The 13,849-nt window shown below is 49.7% G+C and overlaps 1 protein-coding gene across 1 annotated transcript in view; it reads right to left on the reverse strand.

Annotated features, from left to right (window-relative positions):
- The window catches only part of sptbn5 (spectrin, beta, non-erythrocytic 5), a 635,480-nt gene that overhangs the window by 88,182 nt on the left and 533,449 nt on the right, over positions 1-13,849 (reverse strand). Inside the window, exons 57-60 of the mRNA XM_070878655.1 lie at positions 13,011-13,215; positions 9,881-10,075; positions 3,538-3,693; positions 59-276 (exon numbers count right to left, since the gene is read on the reverse strand). Of these exons, the coding sequence (XP_070734756.1) occupies positions 59-276; positions 3,538-3,693; positions 9,881-10,075; positions 13,011-13,215 (774 nt within the window). The remainder of the gene's footprint in view (positions 1-58; positions 277-3,537; positions 3,694-9,880; positions 10,076-13,010; positions 13,216-13,849) is intronic.

Raw genomic sequence — 13,849 nt, forward strand, 5'->3', positions numbered from 1 at the left:
GCATCAACCTGTTACACTCGGTGAAGAGCTGCACTCTCCCAGTCGCACCACAACCTACATGAACACTCGACACTCGCTGACATAGGCCTGGATCTGTTCGGCCTGGCCCAGCTTCTCCTTCCACTCCTCGGCTTTCCGATGCAGGTTATCCCAGGATACCGCCACCTCCTCCAGCCGTTCCCGCAGGTTCTCCCTGACGTCTGGGTACGTCAGACCCAAGCTCCTGGCTTCCCCTCCAATCCGATCAACTTCTCTGCTGATGGCTCCCAACTCCCTCTGCAAACAGAAGGTCAACATTCACATCTAAAGTCATAACTGCAGAGAAGATTTACCAGGATGTTGTCTGGATTGGAGAATTTTAGCTATGAGGAAAGATTGGATAGACTGGGTTTGTTTTCTTTGCAGCAGAGGAGGCTGAGGGGAGACCTTATTGAGGTGTATAAAATTATGAGGGGCCCAGATAGAGTGGATAGGAAGGACCTGTTTCTTTTGGCAGAGGGGTCAACAACCAGGGGGCATAGATTTAAGTAATTGGTAGAAGGTTTAGAGGGGATTTGAGGGGAATTTCTTCAACCAGAGGGTGGTGAGGGTCTGGAACTCACTGCCTGAAAGGGTGGTAGAGGCAGAAACCCTCACCACATTTAAAAAGTACTTGGATGTGCACTTAAAGTGCTGTAACCTACAGGGCTACGGACCAAGAGCTGGAAAGTGGGATTAGGCTGGGTAGCTCTTTGTTGGCCGGCACGGACACGATGGGCCAAAATGGCCTCCTTCCGTGCTGTAAATTTCTATGATTCTATGAACTAACTCAGTAACTCCTCTCCGCTTCTCTCTCTCTCTCTCTCCTCCTTGAAGATGCTCCTTAAAACCTATCTCTTTGACCAAGCTTTTTGGCCTCTTGTCCCTAATATCTCCTTATGTGGCTTATCTCCGGTTTGATAATCGCTCCAGTGAAGCACCGCGGGACATTTTACGATGTTAAAGGCGCTATATGAATACAAGTTGTTGTTTTGTTGTTAAATCAATCTGAATTGATAACTAACTCAATAACACAGCCTGTATCAATAATTGATGACAACAAACAATTAGTGTGTCCTGGCAACTATTGCTGCAACATGGGAACAGGAGTAGGCCATTCAGCCTGTTCCGCCATTCAATGAGATCATGGCTAATCTGTATCCTAACTCCATCCAGTCTGCTTGGCTCTATGGGGCTGGATTTTCGGTTGGAGGCTTGTTGGGGTGTTAATGCCGGCAGGGCGCCGGGCAATGGTTTGCGTCGGCAGCCAACAAATTGGCTTGCTGAGTCCCAAGAGTGAGGCGCAGCGATAAAGGAGGTGTTCCACACCTCTCTCAGGCCCCTAGGCCGTGTGAGCAACTGAAAATCCCCAGCTAAAGAGCCGGCTTCAGAGCGCCCTGAGAGGGGCTTCCCTGGAAAAAACTAGCACAATTCACACAAAAAACATTCCCCAAGATATTGCTCACCTCAAATAAAGATAAATTGCAAAAAATGAAACAAAAAAAAGAACATTCACACACTTTCCCCACGCAATCATTCCTTCCCTGAGCGCGGCCGGGACAGCTTGGACCGCCAGCTTTCTCGGGCGGGTTGGCTATGGGGGAGGGGCTACGGGATCAGTGCAAAACAGATTCTGAGATCGGGACGTTACCGGGGGACGTTGCACACCGCGTAATGCTCCCAGGTGGTACTGCTCATCACCGCCACAAAACCAGCAGCAAATGTCCCGGCGGGCGGGCGCTGGAAGCTAGGCGGTAATCATTTCCGGACCCATTTAAAGCGACACTAACAGCGGCACAATCAAAACGGAAATCCACCCTGTGATCTCTTAATACTCTCGGCTCGCACAAATCTATCGAACTCAGAATTAAAATGATTAATTGAGCTAGCAAATACCGCTTTTTGTGGGAGAGGGTTCCACACTCCAACCGCCCTTTGTGTGAAGAAGTGTTTCCCAACTTCTCTCCTGAATGAGCGGGCTCTGATTTTAAGGTAATGTCCCCTGGTCCTAGACTTGCCCACCAGCAGAAAAGGTTTCTCCCTATCTATTCTACTAACTACAGTGATCATCTTAAATACCTCAATGAAATGACCCTTAAACCTTCTATATTCCGGGGAATACAAACCTGCTCTATGTAACCTGTTCTCGTAATTAAAGCCTTGGAGCCCCGGTATCATTGTGGTGAATGTGCGCTGCATCCCCTCCAGGGCCGGTATATCCTTCCTGACGTACGGGGCCCAGAACTGAACGCAGTGTCCAAATGGGATGTAACCAGAGCTCTGTACAGCTGTGACATAATTTCCAGCCCTTTGTATTCCAGTTCTCCTGAGTAAAGGCCAACATTCCAACATTCCTAATATGTACGGCCAGTGGGCAAACTTCCACACGAGGAATGCAAATTCGGAAACGTTATCCTCCTTTGGGCCAGAACTCTGTTACTGTTGCTTCCTGTTGATAAACACTTTTTTGAAAGGGGAGGGGCTGACAACTAAAAGGGAATTGGATAACAAATTGAAGGGAAGAGCAGGGACTGGGAACAATTGGATAGCTCTCGCAAAGAGACACGACGGACTAAATGGCTTCCTTCTGTGCCGTATCATTCTGGGATTCTATGATTCCATTAGCCTTTTCAATTATCTTTCTACGTGTCAACTAGCTTTTAGTGATTGCTGAATTTGGATCCCTAACTCTCTGCTCATTGACAATTTGGATCCCTAACTCTCTGCTCATTGACAGTTCCCAGCCTCTCGCCACTTAGGAAATACTCTGATCTGGTGGAAGCTCACTTTGCAAGTTGACTGGTGTGGAATTTAGTTGGCAATTGCCACCTGGCCTTGTAAGGGGTGGAGTCTCTGGCGGAGTGGCAACGTACAGCAGGCTAGAGTCCAAAGGCTGAATTTTCGGTCTTCTGCTGCCCCTGTTAGCACCCGAGGGGCGGCAATGGCAATGGGAATGGGAATGGGAATGGGTTCCGGGCGGTCGGCCGGCCAACTGCCAGCGCCCCGTCGGGAAATGAGTTGTGGGTTTTGTGAGGGCGCAAAGCAGCACCGCCTGGGAATGTTAAGCCAGTGTGGAATGCCGCCGGTTCCTACTGCGCTTCAGTTTTGAATTGACGCCAAACCTCTTGCGCCCTGCAGCGCCCCCTAATGGGACAGACCTGTCCCAGCGGCGGTGAGTGCAGTAAGTAATGAATGAGGTAAGTGATTGTTTTGTTTAGTTTTATTTTTTGCGATTTATCCTAATGTGGGGTGGGCAAGGTATTGGGAATGTGCTTCGTGACGATTTTTTTTTTCTTCAAGCAAGCCTCTCTCAGGGCTCTCCGAGGCTGGCTCTTTAGCTGGGGATTTTCCCATGCTCAGCCAGCCTAGCACCCTTACCGCTCCGCCCCACGCTCAGGGCCCAGCTGAATTTTGTGGCTGAGGACACAAACCATTTCCCGGGCGCAGACTTCACCGCCCCCGCCACCATCACCGCCCCGAAATGACCACGGCCGAAAATCCAGCCCCAACGTGCCTTACCTCCACACCTTCGTGCTGCCGGAGCAATGTCTGCACCCGATTCAAGTCATGACCATAGTTGTCTGTGCCCAGCGTGCTGTCCTTCTCCTGGATCCAGGCCTTCAGGTCGGACACGTCGTAGTTGAATCGGTGAAGCTGGTGTGCTGCTCGAAGGTTCTGAAGAGAGAGCACAGAGACAGTTAGAGCTGCAGCCCCTCCCACCCTGCGGAGGCAGTTACCCAGCACCCGGCCAATAGCTGCCGACGGGAACAAGCTCACCATTGCGGACAAGCTGAACAACTATGAGGACAACGACTACAACACCCGACTTCCAATCCATGTCCGATTCCACTCTCCTCTCCTCTGCTGAACTCGTGTTGGGATTCAGGCCCAAGCTAACATCGCCTAGGAAGCTATTCTTCAGGTGTGAAACTTGACAATGAGGATCAACGGGCTATTTGACGACAGAGAGCATCACAGTCAGACCCGAAGCTGCGTTAATTTGCGCACATTCCAGCAGGGAGCGCTCGATAGCAATAAGGAAGGAGATTCCCACCTTATTTATCATGGATTCAAGCCCCACTCCAGCACTTGAGCATGTGATCCAGGCTGGTACTCTAGTGCAGTGCTGAGGGAGTGCTGCACTGTCAGATATGCTGCTCTTTTCCCCCAAGATGTTAGGCAGTGTCTGTGAGCCTGTCTCGCCGGTATAGTGTAGTCACTATTGCAATGTAGGAAATGTGGCAGCCAATCTGCGCACCGCAAGATCCCACAGAGAGGAATGGCCAGATAATATGTTTAAGTGATGTTGATTGAGGGGTAAATATTGGCCAGAATGTCATCTCTTCTATGAATAGTGCCACGGGATATTTAACCTCCACCTGAGAGGGCAGGCAGGGATTCAGTTTAATGTCTCATCTGAAAGTTGGCACCTCCGACAGTGCGGCACTCCGTTAGTACTGCACTGAAGTGTCGCCCAGATTGGATGCTCAAGTCTCTGGAGTGGCACTTCTGACCTCCCAGGTGGGCGTAAACGATCCCATGGCACTATTCAAAGAAGGGGTGGCAAGTGCCCATGCAAATATTTATCGCTCAAGCAACATTAAAAACAGATTATCTGGTCACTGCTGTTTGCTGTGTGCAAATTGGCAACCGTGTTTCCGACATTACAACAGTTACAAAGCACTTAATTGGCTGTAAAGTGCTTTGGGACGTTCTAAGGTTGTGATCGGCACTATATAAATGCAAGTTATTTCTTTCTACATGAACCTGCAGTTACTCAATTCACCACCGAGGGGAGCTGCAGACCACGATTTTTGGCGGGGGTTCTGATACTGATTGGCACGAGACTCACCCTTGGCTCCCCAGTGTTATATATCTATACTTGCATTTATTCTATACAGCCACTAGAGGGCTCATCCCCTGGAGTCCCAAGGGATTATGGGATCCCTTGGGTGCACAAGTATTTAAAGAGGCTGCACAGGTATTTAAGAAAGCTTCACAGGTTGGAGAGGCACTCTGGAGACCTGCAATAAAAGACTAAAGTCACATTTTACTTTGAGCTCACAGTGTTCAATCTGACTCTGTCTCCATACACAACAACTGGCGACAAGATACAGATAGCGAACCCAAAGATTCAGAGAACAGTGGGTATTCTGGAGAAATTTTCGGAGGGAGATGATTGGGAAACTTTTGTGGAGCGACTCGACCAATACTTCGTGGCCATCGAGCTAGATGGGGAAGAGAGCGCTGCCAAATGAAGGGCGATCCTCCTCATCGTCTGTGGGGCACCAATGTATGGCCTCATGAAGAATCTGCTCACTCCAGCGAAACCCACGGAGAAATCGTACGACGATTTGTGCACACTGGTCCGAGAGCATTTGAACCCGAAGGAAAGCGTTCTGATGGCGAGGTACCGGTTCTACACCTACAAAAGGTCTGAACCCAGGAAGTGGTGAGTTATGTCGCCGAGCTGAGATGCCTTGCAGGACATTGCGAATTTGAAGGACATTTGGAGCACATGCTCAGAGACTTTTTCGTACTTGGCATTGGCCACAAAACCATACTTCGCAAACTTTTGACTGTAGAGACCCCAACGTTGAGTAAGGCCATAGTGATAGCCCAGACGTTCATTGCCACCAGTGACAATACGAAGCAAATCTCTCAGCACACAAGTGCTGCTGCAAGTACTGTGAACAAAGTGATGTTGTTTTTGAATCGTAACGTACAGGGCAGGTCACACATACCTGCAGCTACACGTCCGCAGATGTCTCAGAGTCCACCACCAAGGGTGATGAATGCAAGGCCATTAACACCTTGTTGGCGCTGCGGGGGTGATCATCATTTCCATTCATGCCGATTCAAAGAATACGTTTGCAAGGGCTGTGGAACAATGGGACACCTCCAACGAGTGTGCAGGCGAGCTGCTAAGCCTGTTAAACCTGCAAACCACCATGTTGCAGAGGACAGATCCACGGAGGATCACAACAAACCAGAGCCTCAGATCGAGGAGACAGAGGTACATGGGGTGCACACATTCACCATGAATTGTCCCCCGATAATGCTGAATGTTGAACTAAATGGACTGCCGGTGTCAATGGAGCTGGACACGGGTACAAGCCAGTTCATCATGGGCAAAAAGACTTTCGAAAGGTTGTGGTGCAACAAGGCCTCAAGGCCAATCTTAACTCCAGTTCGTACGAAACTAAGAACTTACACGAAAGAACTGACTCCTGTAATCGGTAGTGCTTACCGTAAAGGTCTCCTACGATGGAGCGGTGCACAAGCTACCACTCTGGTTGGTACCGGGCGATGGTCCCACGCTGCTCGGCAGGAGCTGGCTGGGAAAGATACGCTGGAACTGGGACGACGTCCGAGCGCTATCGCCCGCTGACAACACTTCATGTGCCCAGGTCTTAAACAAATTTCCTTTGCTGTTCGAACCAGGCATCGGGAAATTCCAAGGAGCAAAAGTGCAGATCCACCTAATTCCGGGGGCGCAACCCATTCATCACAAGGCGAGAGCAGTACCGTACATGATGAGAGAAAGAGTAGAGATCGAGCTAGACCACTGCAACGAGAGGGCATCATTTCACCGATCGAGTTCAGCGAATGGGCCAGTCCTATCGTCCGAGTCCTCAAGGGAGACGGCACGGTCAGAATCTGTGGCGATTACAAAGTAACTATCAATCGCGTGGGGCTCAGGTTGAAACGCTCGAAGTGCATTTTCCTGGCGCCTGAAGTGGAGTTCTTGGGAAGGAGGATTGCGGCGGATGGAATCAGGCCCACCAACGTAAAGACAGAGGCAATCGAGAACGAACCGAGGCCACAGAACGTAATGGAGCTGCGGTTGTTTCTGGGACTCCTGAACTACTTTGGTAACTTCTTACCGGGTCTCAGCACACTGCTAGAACCATTACATGTCTTACTACGAAAAGGGGGCGAATGGGTTTGGGGCAAAAGCCAAGAAAATGCCTTTGTAAAAGCAAGAAAATTGTTATGCTCAAACAACTTGCTTGTGTTGTATGATCCATGTAAGCGTTTGGTACTAGTATGTGATACGTCGTCATATGGAGTCGGGTGTGTATTGCAACAAGCTAATGATTTCGGGAAACTGCAACTGGTTGTTTATGCATCCAGGAGTCTTTCTAAGGCTGAGAGAGCCTACAGCATGATTGAGAAAGAAGCATTAGCGTGTATCTATGGGGTAAAAAAAATGCATCAATACCTGTCGGCCCGCATCCCGAAATGGCCACTCACGTTGTCCGCCTACAACTATGCCATCCGCTACAGGCCAGGCACAGAAAACTGCCGATGCTCTCAGTAGGTTGCCACTGCCCACCACGGGGGTGGAAATGGCGCAGCCCGCAGATCTAGCCATGGTTATGGTAGCATTTGAGAGTGAGCAATCACCCGTCAAAACCTAGACAAGCCAGGACCCCTTATTATCTCTAGTCAAAAGCTGTGTGCTTCATGGCAGCTGGTCCAGTGTCCCAGTGGAAATGCAGGAAGATATAAAGCCATTCCAGCAGCGCAAAGATGAAATGTCTATACAGGCAGACTGCCTTCTGTGGGGCAATCGAGTAGTGGTCCCCAAGAAGGGCAGAGACACATTTCATCAATGACCTCCACAGTACCCACCCAGGCATCGTAATGATGAAAGCAATAGCCAGATCCCACGTGTGGTGGCCCAGTATCGATCCGGACTTAGAGTCCTGCGTTCACAGATGTAACACATGTGTGCAGTTAAGCAATGTACCCAGGGAGGCGCCACTAAGTTTATGGTCTTGGCCCTCCAAACCGTGGTCTAGGGTACACGTCGACTATGCAGACCCGTTTTTGGGTAAAATGTTCCTTGTGGTTGTAGACACGTACTCCAAGTGGATTGAATGTGAGATAATGTCAGCTAGCACATCCACTGCCACCACTGAAAGCCTGCGGGCCATGTTTGCCACACACGGCCTACCCGATGTCCTGGTGAGCGGGCCATGTTTTACCAGTGCTGAGTTTAAAGAATTCATGACCCGTAACGGGATCAAACATGTCACATCTGCCCCGTTTAAACCAGCGTCCAATGGTCAGGCAGAGAGAGCAGTGCAAACCATCAAGCAAGGCTTGAAGAGGGTAACTGAAGGCTCACTGCAGACTCACCTATCCCAAGTCCTGCTTAGCTACCGCACAAGACCCCACTCACTCACTGGGATCCCACCTGCTGAACTGCTCATGAAAAGAGCACTTAAGACAAGGCTCTCAGGCTCTCGTTAGTTCACCCTGATCTACATGAACAGGTAGAGAGCAGGCGGCTTCAACAAAGTGCATACCATGATAGCGCAAATGTGTCACGCGAGATTGAAATCAATAATCCTGTATTTGTATTAAATTATGGACAAGGTTCCAAGTGGCTTCCCGGCACTGTCGTGACCAAAGAGGGGAGCAGGGTGTTTCGGATCAAACTTTCAAATGGACTCATTCACCGGAAACACTTGGACCAAATCAAACTCAGATTCACGGACTATCCTGAGCAACCCACCTTGGACCCTACCTTTTTTGATCCCCCAACATACACACCAGTGGCAACCGGCACCACGGTTAACCACGAAGCAGAACCCATCATCCACAGCAGCCCAGCAGGGCCCAACACACCAGGCAGCCCAGCAAGGGCAGCTGCACAACAGCCCAGCGAGGGCCCAACAAATGATTCAACAACACCAGCTTTCACACCGAGACGATCAACCAGGGCAAGAAGGGCCCCAGATCGACTCACATTGTAAATAGTTACACGATTGACTTTTGGGATGCGGGGGGCAGTGTTGTTATATATGTAAACTTTTATTTACTCTGTACAGCCACCTGAGGGCTCATCCCCTGGAGTCCCAAGGGATCCCATAATCCCTTGGGAGCACAGGTATTTAAGGAGGCTTCACAGGTTGGAGAGGCACTCTGGAGACCTGCAATAAAAGACTAAGGTCACACTTTACTTTGAGCTCACAGTGTTCAGTCTGATTCTGTCTCCATACACAAGACCCAGCATGTGAGGATCAGTTACACGAGATTAATCTGCTGAACCCAGTCTGACTGATGTGCCCGCTTATTCTCTTGTAATCAGCCAGCGGGGGTAAATTTAACCAGGCAGCTGGGTAGTTAAAATGGCCCAAGTTACTTACATAAGAACTTAAGAATTAGGAACAGGAGTAAGCCTTTGCCCCTCGAGCCTGCTCTGCCATTCAATAAGATCATGGCTGATCTTCTACCTCAACTCCACTTTCCTGCACTATCCCCATATCCCTTGATTCCCTTAATATCCAAAAAGACTTATCTGTCCTAGAACCAACCAATCACCATTTTAATCTGCTCAATTGAGCAGGCGGCAAGCACAGCCGCCCAAAGCCGACGGGGTCCTCCTCAACAGACGTGCGTTGGGTCTCAATGACGTCATTGGGACCGGCTGCAATTTAGCCGCAGTCTGAGCGGGAAGGGGCAGTGAGTCTCGATGGGACAACCCAGGGGAGGATGATCACAGACCAGGCCAGGTCCATAGAGGTACGTTTCTACATTAGGTTTTACTGTCCTTGTGGGGCCAGAGGAGCAGGATTAGCCCCAGGCACCGGGGAATGGGTGGTAGGCTGGCCGGCGAAATTTACATCAGTCCTGGGCCGGGGCTCACTCTGACACGTGCGGGAAATTCTCACTCTCGCACTCGGACACACTCATCGTCAGGGGACTGAACCCACCAGGATGGTATAACTGTGTCTGCCCTGGATTCCGATATCTCACTCACGGACTGTTGAATCCAATCCCGTGTGGGCAGTTAACCACCGCCCACACCCTCACACAACCGCCTCCCCATCACATGACAGCCCCTCACCTCTGCTCGATTTCTGACCGCTTGTTGCAGTGTATCCCACTGCCGGTTAATCTCATTTGCCTGGTCTACGATCTCCGTCAAGAAGCTGTGAGACCGTCTTTTCAGTGATTTCACCAGCTCGTGTAACGTGGACAGCTTGTTCTGGCCCAGGGTATTTAGCTCCTGCTCCACGTTCTCAAACTTCTTCTGCAGCACCTGAGGGAGAAGGAAGCACAGACAGATCAGTGACTGAGGAATTCACTCTCAATCGATAGATTTTTGGATATTAAAGGAATTAAGGGATATGGGGACAGTGCAGGCAAGTGGGGTTGAGCTAGATCAGCCATGATCTCTTGAATGGTGGAGCAGGCTCGAGGGGCCGAATGGCCTACTCCTGCTCCTAATTCTTATTGGGACCGAGAGTAGGGGTACACAGGGACCGAGAGTAGGGGTACACGGGGACCGAGAGTAGGGATACACTGGGACTGAGAGTAGGGGTACACAGGGACTCTCAGTACCCCTACTCTCAGTCCCAGTATTCCCCTACTCTCTATGCCTCACGTACCCCTACTCTCAGTCCCAACATCTGTACCCCTACTCTCGGTCCCCGTGTACCCCTACTCTCGGTCCCCGTGTACCCCTACTCTCGGTCCCAGTGTACCCCTACTCTCGGTCCCCGTGTACCCCTACTCTCGGTCCCCGTGTACCCCTACCCTCGGTCCCCGTGTACCCCTACTCTCGATCCCCGTGCACCCCTATTCTCGGTCCCAGTGTACCCCTACTCTCGGTCCCAGTGTACCCCTACTCTCGGTCCCCGTGTACCCCTACTCTCGATCCCCGTGCACCCCTATTCTCGGTCCCAGTGTATCCCTACTCTCGATCCCTGTGTACCCCTACTCTCGGTCCCCGTGTACCCCTACTCTCGGTCCCAGTGTACCCCTACTCTCAGTCCCAGTGTATCCCTACTCTCGGTCCCCGTGTACCCCTACCCTCGGTCCCCGTGTACCCCTACCCTCGGTCCCTGTGTACCCCTACTCTCGGTCCCAATAAGAACATAAGAATTAGGAGCAGGAGTGGGCCATTCGGCCCCTCGAGCCTGCTCCGCCATTCAATGAGATCATGGCTGATCTACCTCAACCCCACTTGCCTGCACTGTCCCCATATCCCTTAATTCCTTTAATATCCAAAAATCTATCGATCTCTGTCATGAATATACTCAACGACTGAGCCTCCACAGCCCTCTGGGGCAGAAAATTCCAAAGATTCACCACTGTCTGAGTGAAGAAATTCCTCTCATCTCAGTCCTAAATGGCCGACCTCTTATTCTGAGACTGTGACCCCTGGTTCTAGACTCCCCAGTCAGGGGAAACATCCTCCCTACATTGACCCAGTCAAGCCCTATAAGAATTTTGTATGTTTCAATGAGATCACTTCTCATTCTTCTAAACTCTAGAGAATATAGGCCAAGTCTACTCAATCTCTCCTCATTGGACAATCCCCCATCCCAGGAATCAGTCTGGTGAACCTTCGTTGCACTCTCTCTATGGCAAGTATATCCTTCCTTGGGTAATGAGACCAAAACTGTACACAACACTCTCTGAGTGAAGAAGTTTCTCCTCATCTCTGTCCTAAATGGCCTACCCCTTATCCTAAGACTATGTCCCCTGGTTCTGGACTTTCCCAACATCGGGAACATTCTTCCCGCATCTAACCTGTCCAGTCCTGTCAGAATCTTATACGTTTCTATGAGATCCCCTCTCATCCTTCTAAACTCCAGTGAATAAAGGCCCAGTTGATCCAGTCTCTCTTCATATGACAGTCCAGCCATCCCTGGAATTAGTTTGGTGAACCTTCGCTGCACTCCCTCAATAGCAAGAACGTCCTTCCTCAGATTAGGAGACCAAAATTGAACACAATATTCTAGGTGAGGCCTCACTAAGGCCCTGTACAACTGCAGTAAGACCTCCCTGCTCCTATACTCAAATCCCCTAGTCATGAAGGCCAACATACCATTTGCCTTCTTTACCGCCTGCTGTACCTGCATGCCAACCTTCAATGACTGATGTACCATGACACCCAGGTCTTGTTGTACCTCCCCTTTTCCTAATCTGCCGCCATTCAGATAATATTCTGCCTTCGTGTTTTTGCCCCCAAAATGGATAACCTCACATTTATCCACATTATACTGCATCTGCCATGCATTTGCCCACTCACCTAACCTGGCCAAGTCACCCTGCAGCCTCTTAACATCCCCCTCACAACTCACACCGCCACCCAGTTTAATGTTATCTGCAAACTTGGAGATATTACACTCAATTCCTTCATCCAAACCGTTAATGTGTATTGTAAAGAGCTGGGGTCCCAGCACTGAGCCCTGCGGCACCCCACCCTGCCATTCTGAAAAGGACCCATTTATCCCGACTCTCTGCTTTCTGTCTGCCAACCAGTTCTCTATCCACGTCAGTACATTACCCCCAATACCATGCGCTTTGACTTTGCACACCAATCTCTTGTGCGGGACCTTGTCAAAAGCCTTTTGAAAGTCCAAATACACCACATCCACTGGTTCTCCCTTGTCCACTCTGCTAGTTACATCTTTAAAAAATTCCAGAAGATTCGTCAAGCATGATTTCCCTTTCATAAATCCATGCTGACTTGGACCGATCCCATCACTGCTTTTCAAATGCGCTGCTATTTCGTCCTTAATGATTGATTCCAACATTTTCCCCACTACTGATGTCAGGCTAACCGGTCTATAATTACCCGCTTTCTCTCTCCCTCCTTTTTTTAAAAAGTGGTGTTATATTAGCTACCCTCCAGTCCATAGGAACTGATAAGTCTCAGTCTCAGGATAAGGGGCCAGCCTTTTAAGACAGAGATGAGGAGGAATTTCTTCACTCAGAGGGTTGTGAATCTTTGGAATTCTTTGCTCCAAAGTGTTGTGGATGCTCAGTCAATGAATGTACTGATTAAGTATATTGAAGACTGAGATAGATACATTTTTGGACTCCAGAGGAATCAATGGATATGAGGATTGGAAATCGAAGATCAACCATGATCTTATTGAATGGCAGAGCAGGCTCGAGGGCCCGTATGGCCGACTCCTGTTCCTATTTCTGGTTCTAATGAAATGAACGTGCTCCATTTTTACCTCCACATCTTCTAGGTCTTGGCCGCAGTCCTTGGAATCAGCTAGGCGTTGCTTGCTGGACAGCCACGTGGCCACTTCCTGGACCTCCCGCTCAAACTGGTAGAGTTGGTATTGGTCCACCAGCTTCTTCTGCAGGGCTTCCGCCAACCGCAAGAGCGCCTCGTACTCGCTTTCCACATCCTGGAGCCGTTTCACAATCGTCTGTCTGCAAGGGGATCGGAACAACCAGAAACCTGGTAAATGTCACCAACACTCACTGTACAGGGGACAAATATCACCGACACTCACTGTACAGGGGGTAAATATCACCGACACTCAATGTACAAGAGGTAAATATCACCGACACTCACTGTACAGGGGGTAAATATCACCGACACTCACTGTACAGGAGGTAAATATCACCGACACTGTACAGGAGGTAAATATCACCGACACTCACTGTACAGGGGGTAAATATCACCGACACTCACTGTACAGGAGGTAAATATCACCGACATTCACTGTACATAAGGTAAATATCACCGACACTCACTGCACAGGGGGTAAATATCAACAACACTCACTGTACAGTGGGTAAATATTACCGACAGTGTACAGGGGGTAAATATCACCACCAGTCACTGTACAGGAGGTAAATATCACCGACACTCACTGTACAGGGGGTAAATATCACCGACAGTGTACAGGAGGTAAATATCACTGACACTCACTGTACAGGGGGTAAATATCACCAATACTCACTGCACAGGAGGTAAATATCACCAACACTCACTGGACAGGGGGTAAATATCACCGACACTGTACAGGGGGTACATATCACCAACACTCACTGTACATGG

This window comes from Pristiophorus japonicus, chromosome 4 (assembly GCF_044704955.1).
Source record: "Pristiophorus japonicus isolate sPriJap1 chromosome 4, sPriJap1.hap1, whole genome shotgun sequence".
NCBI lineage: Eukaryota > Metazoa > Chordata > Chondrichthyes > Pristiophoridae > Pristiophorus > Pristiophorus japonicus.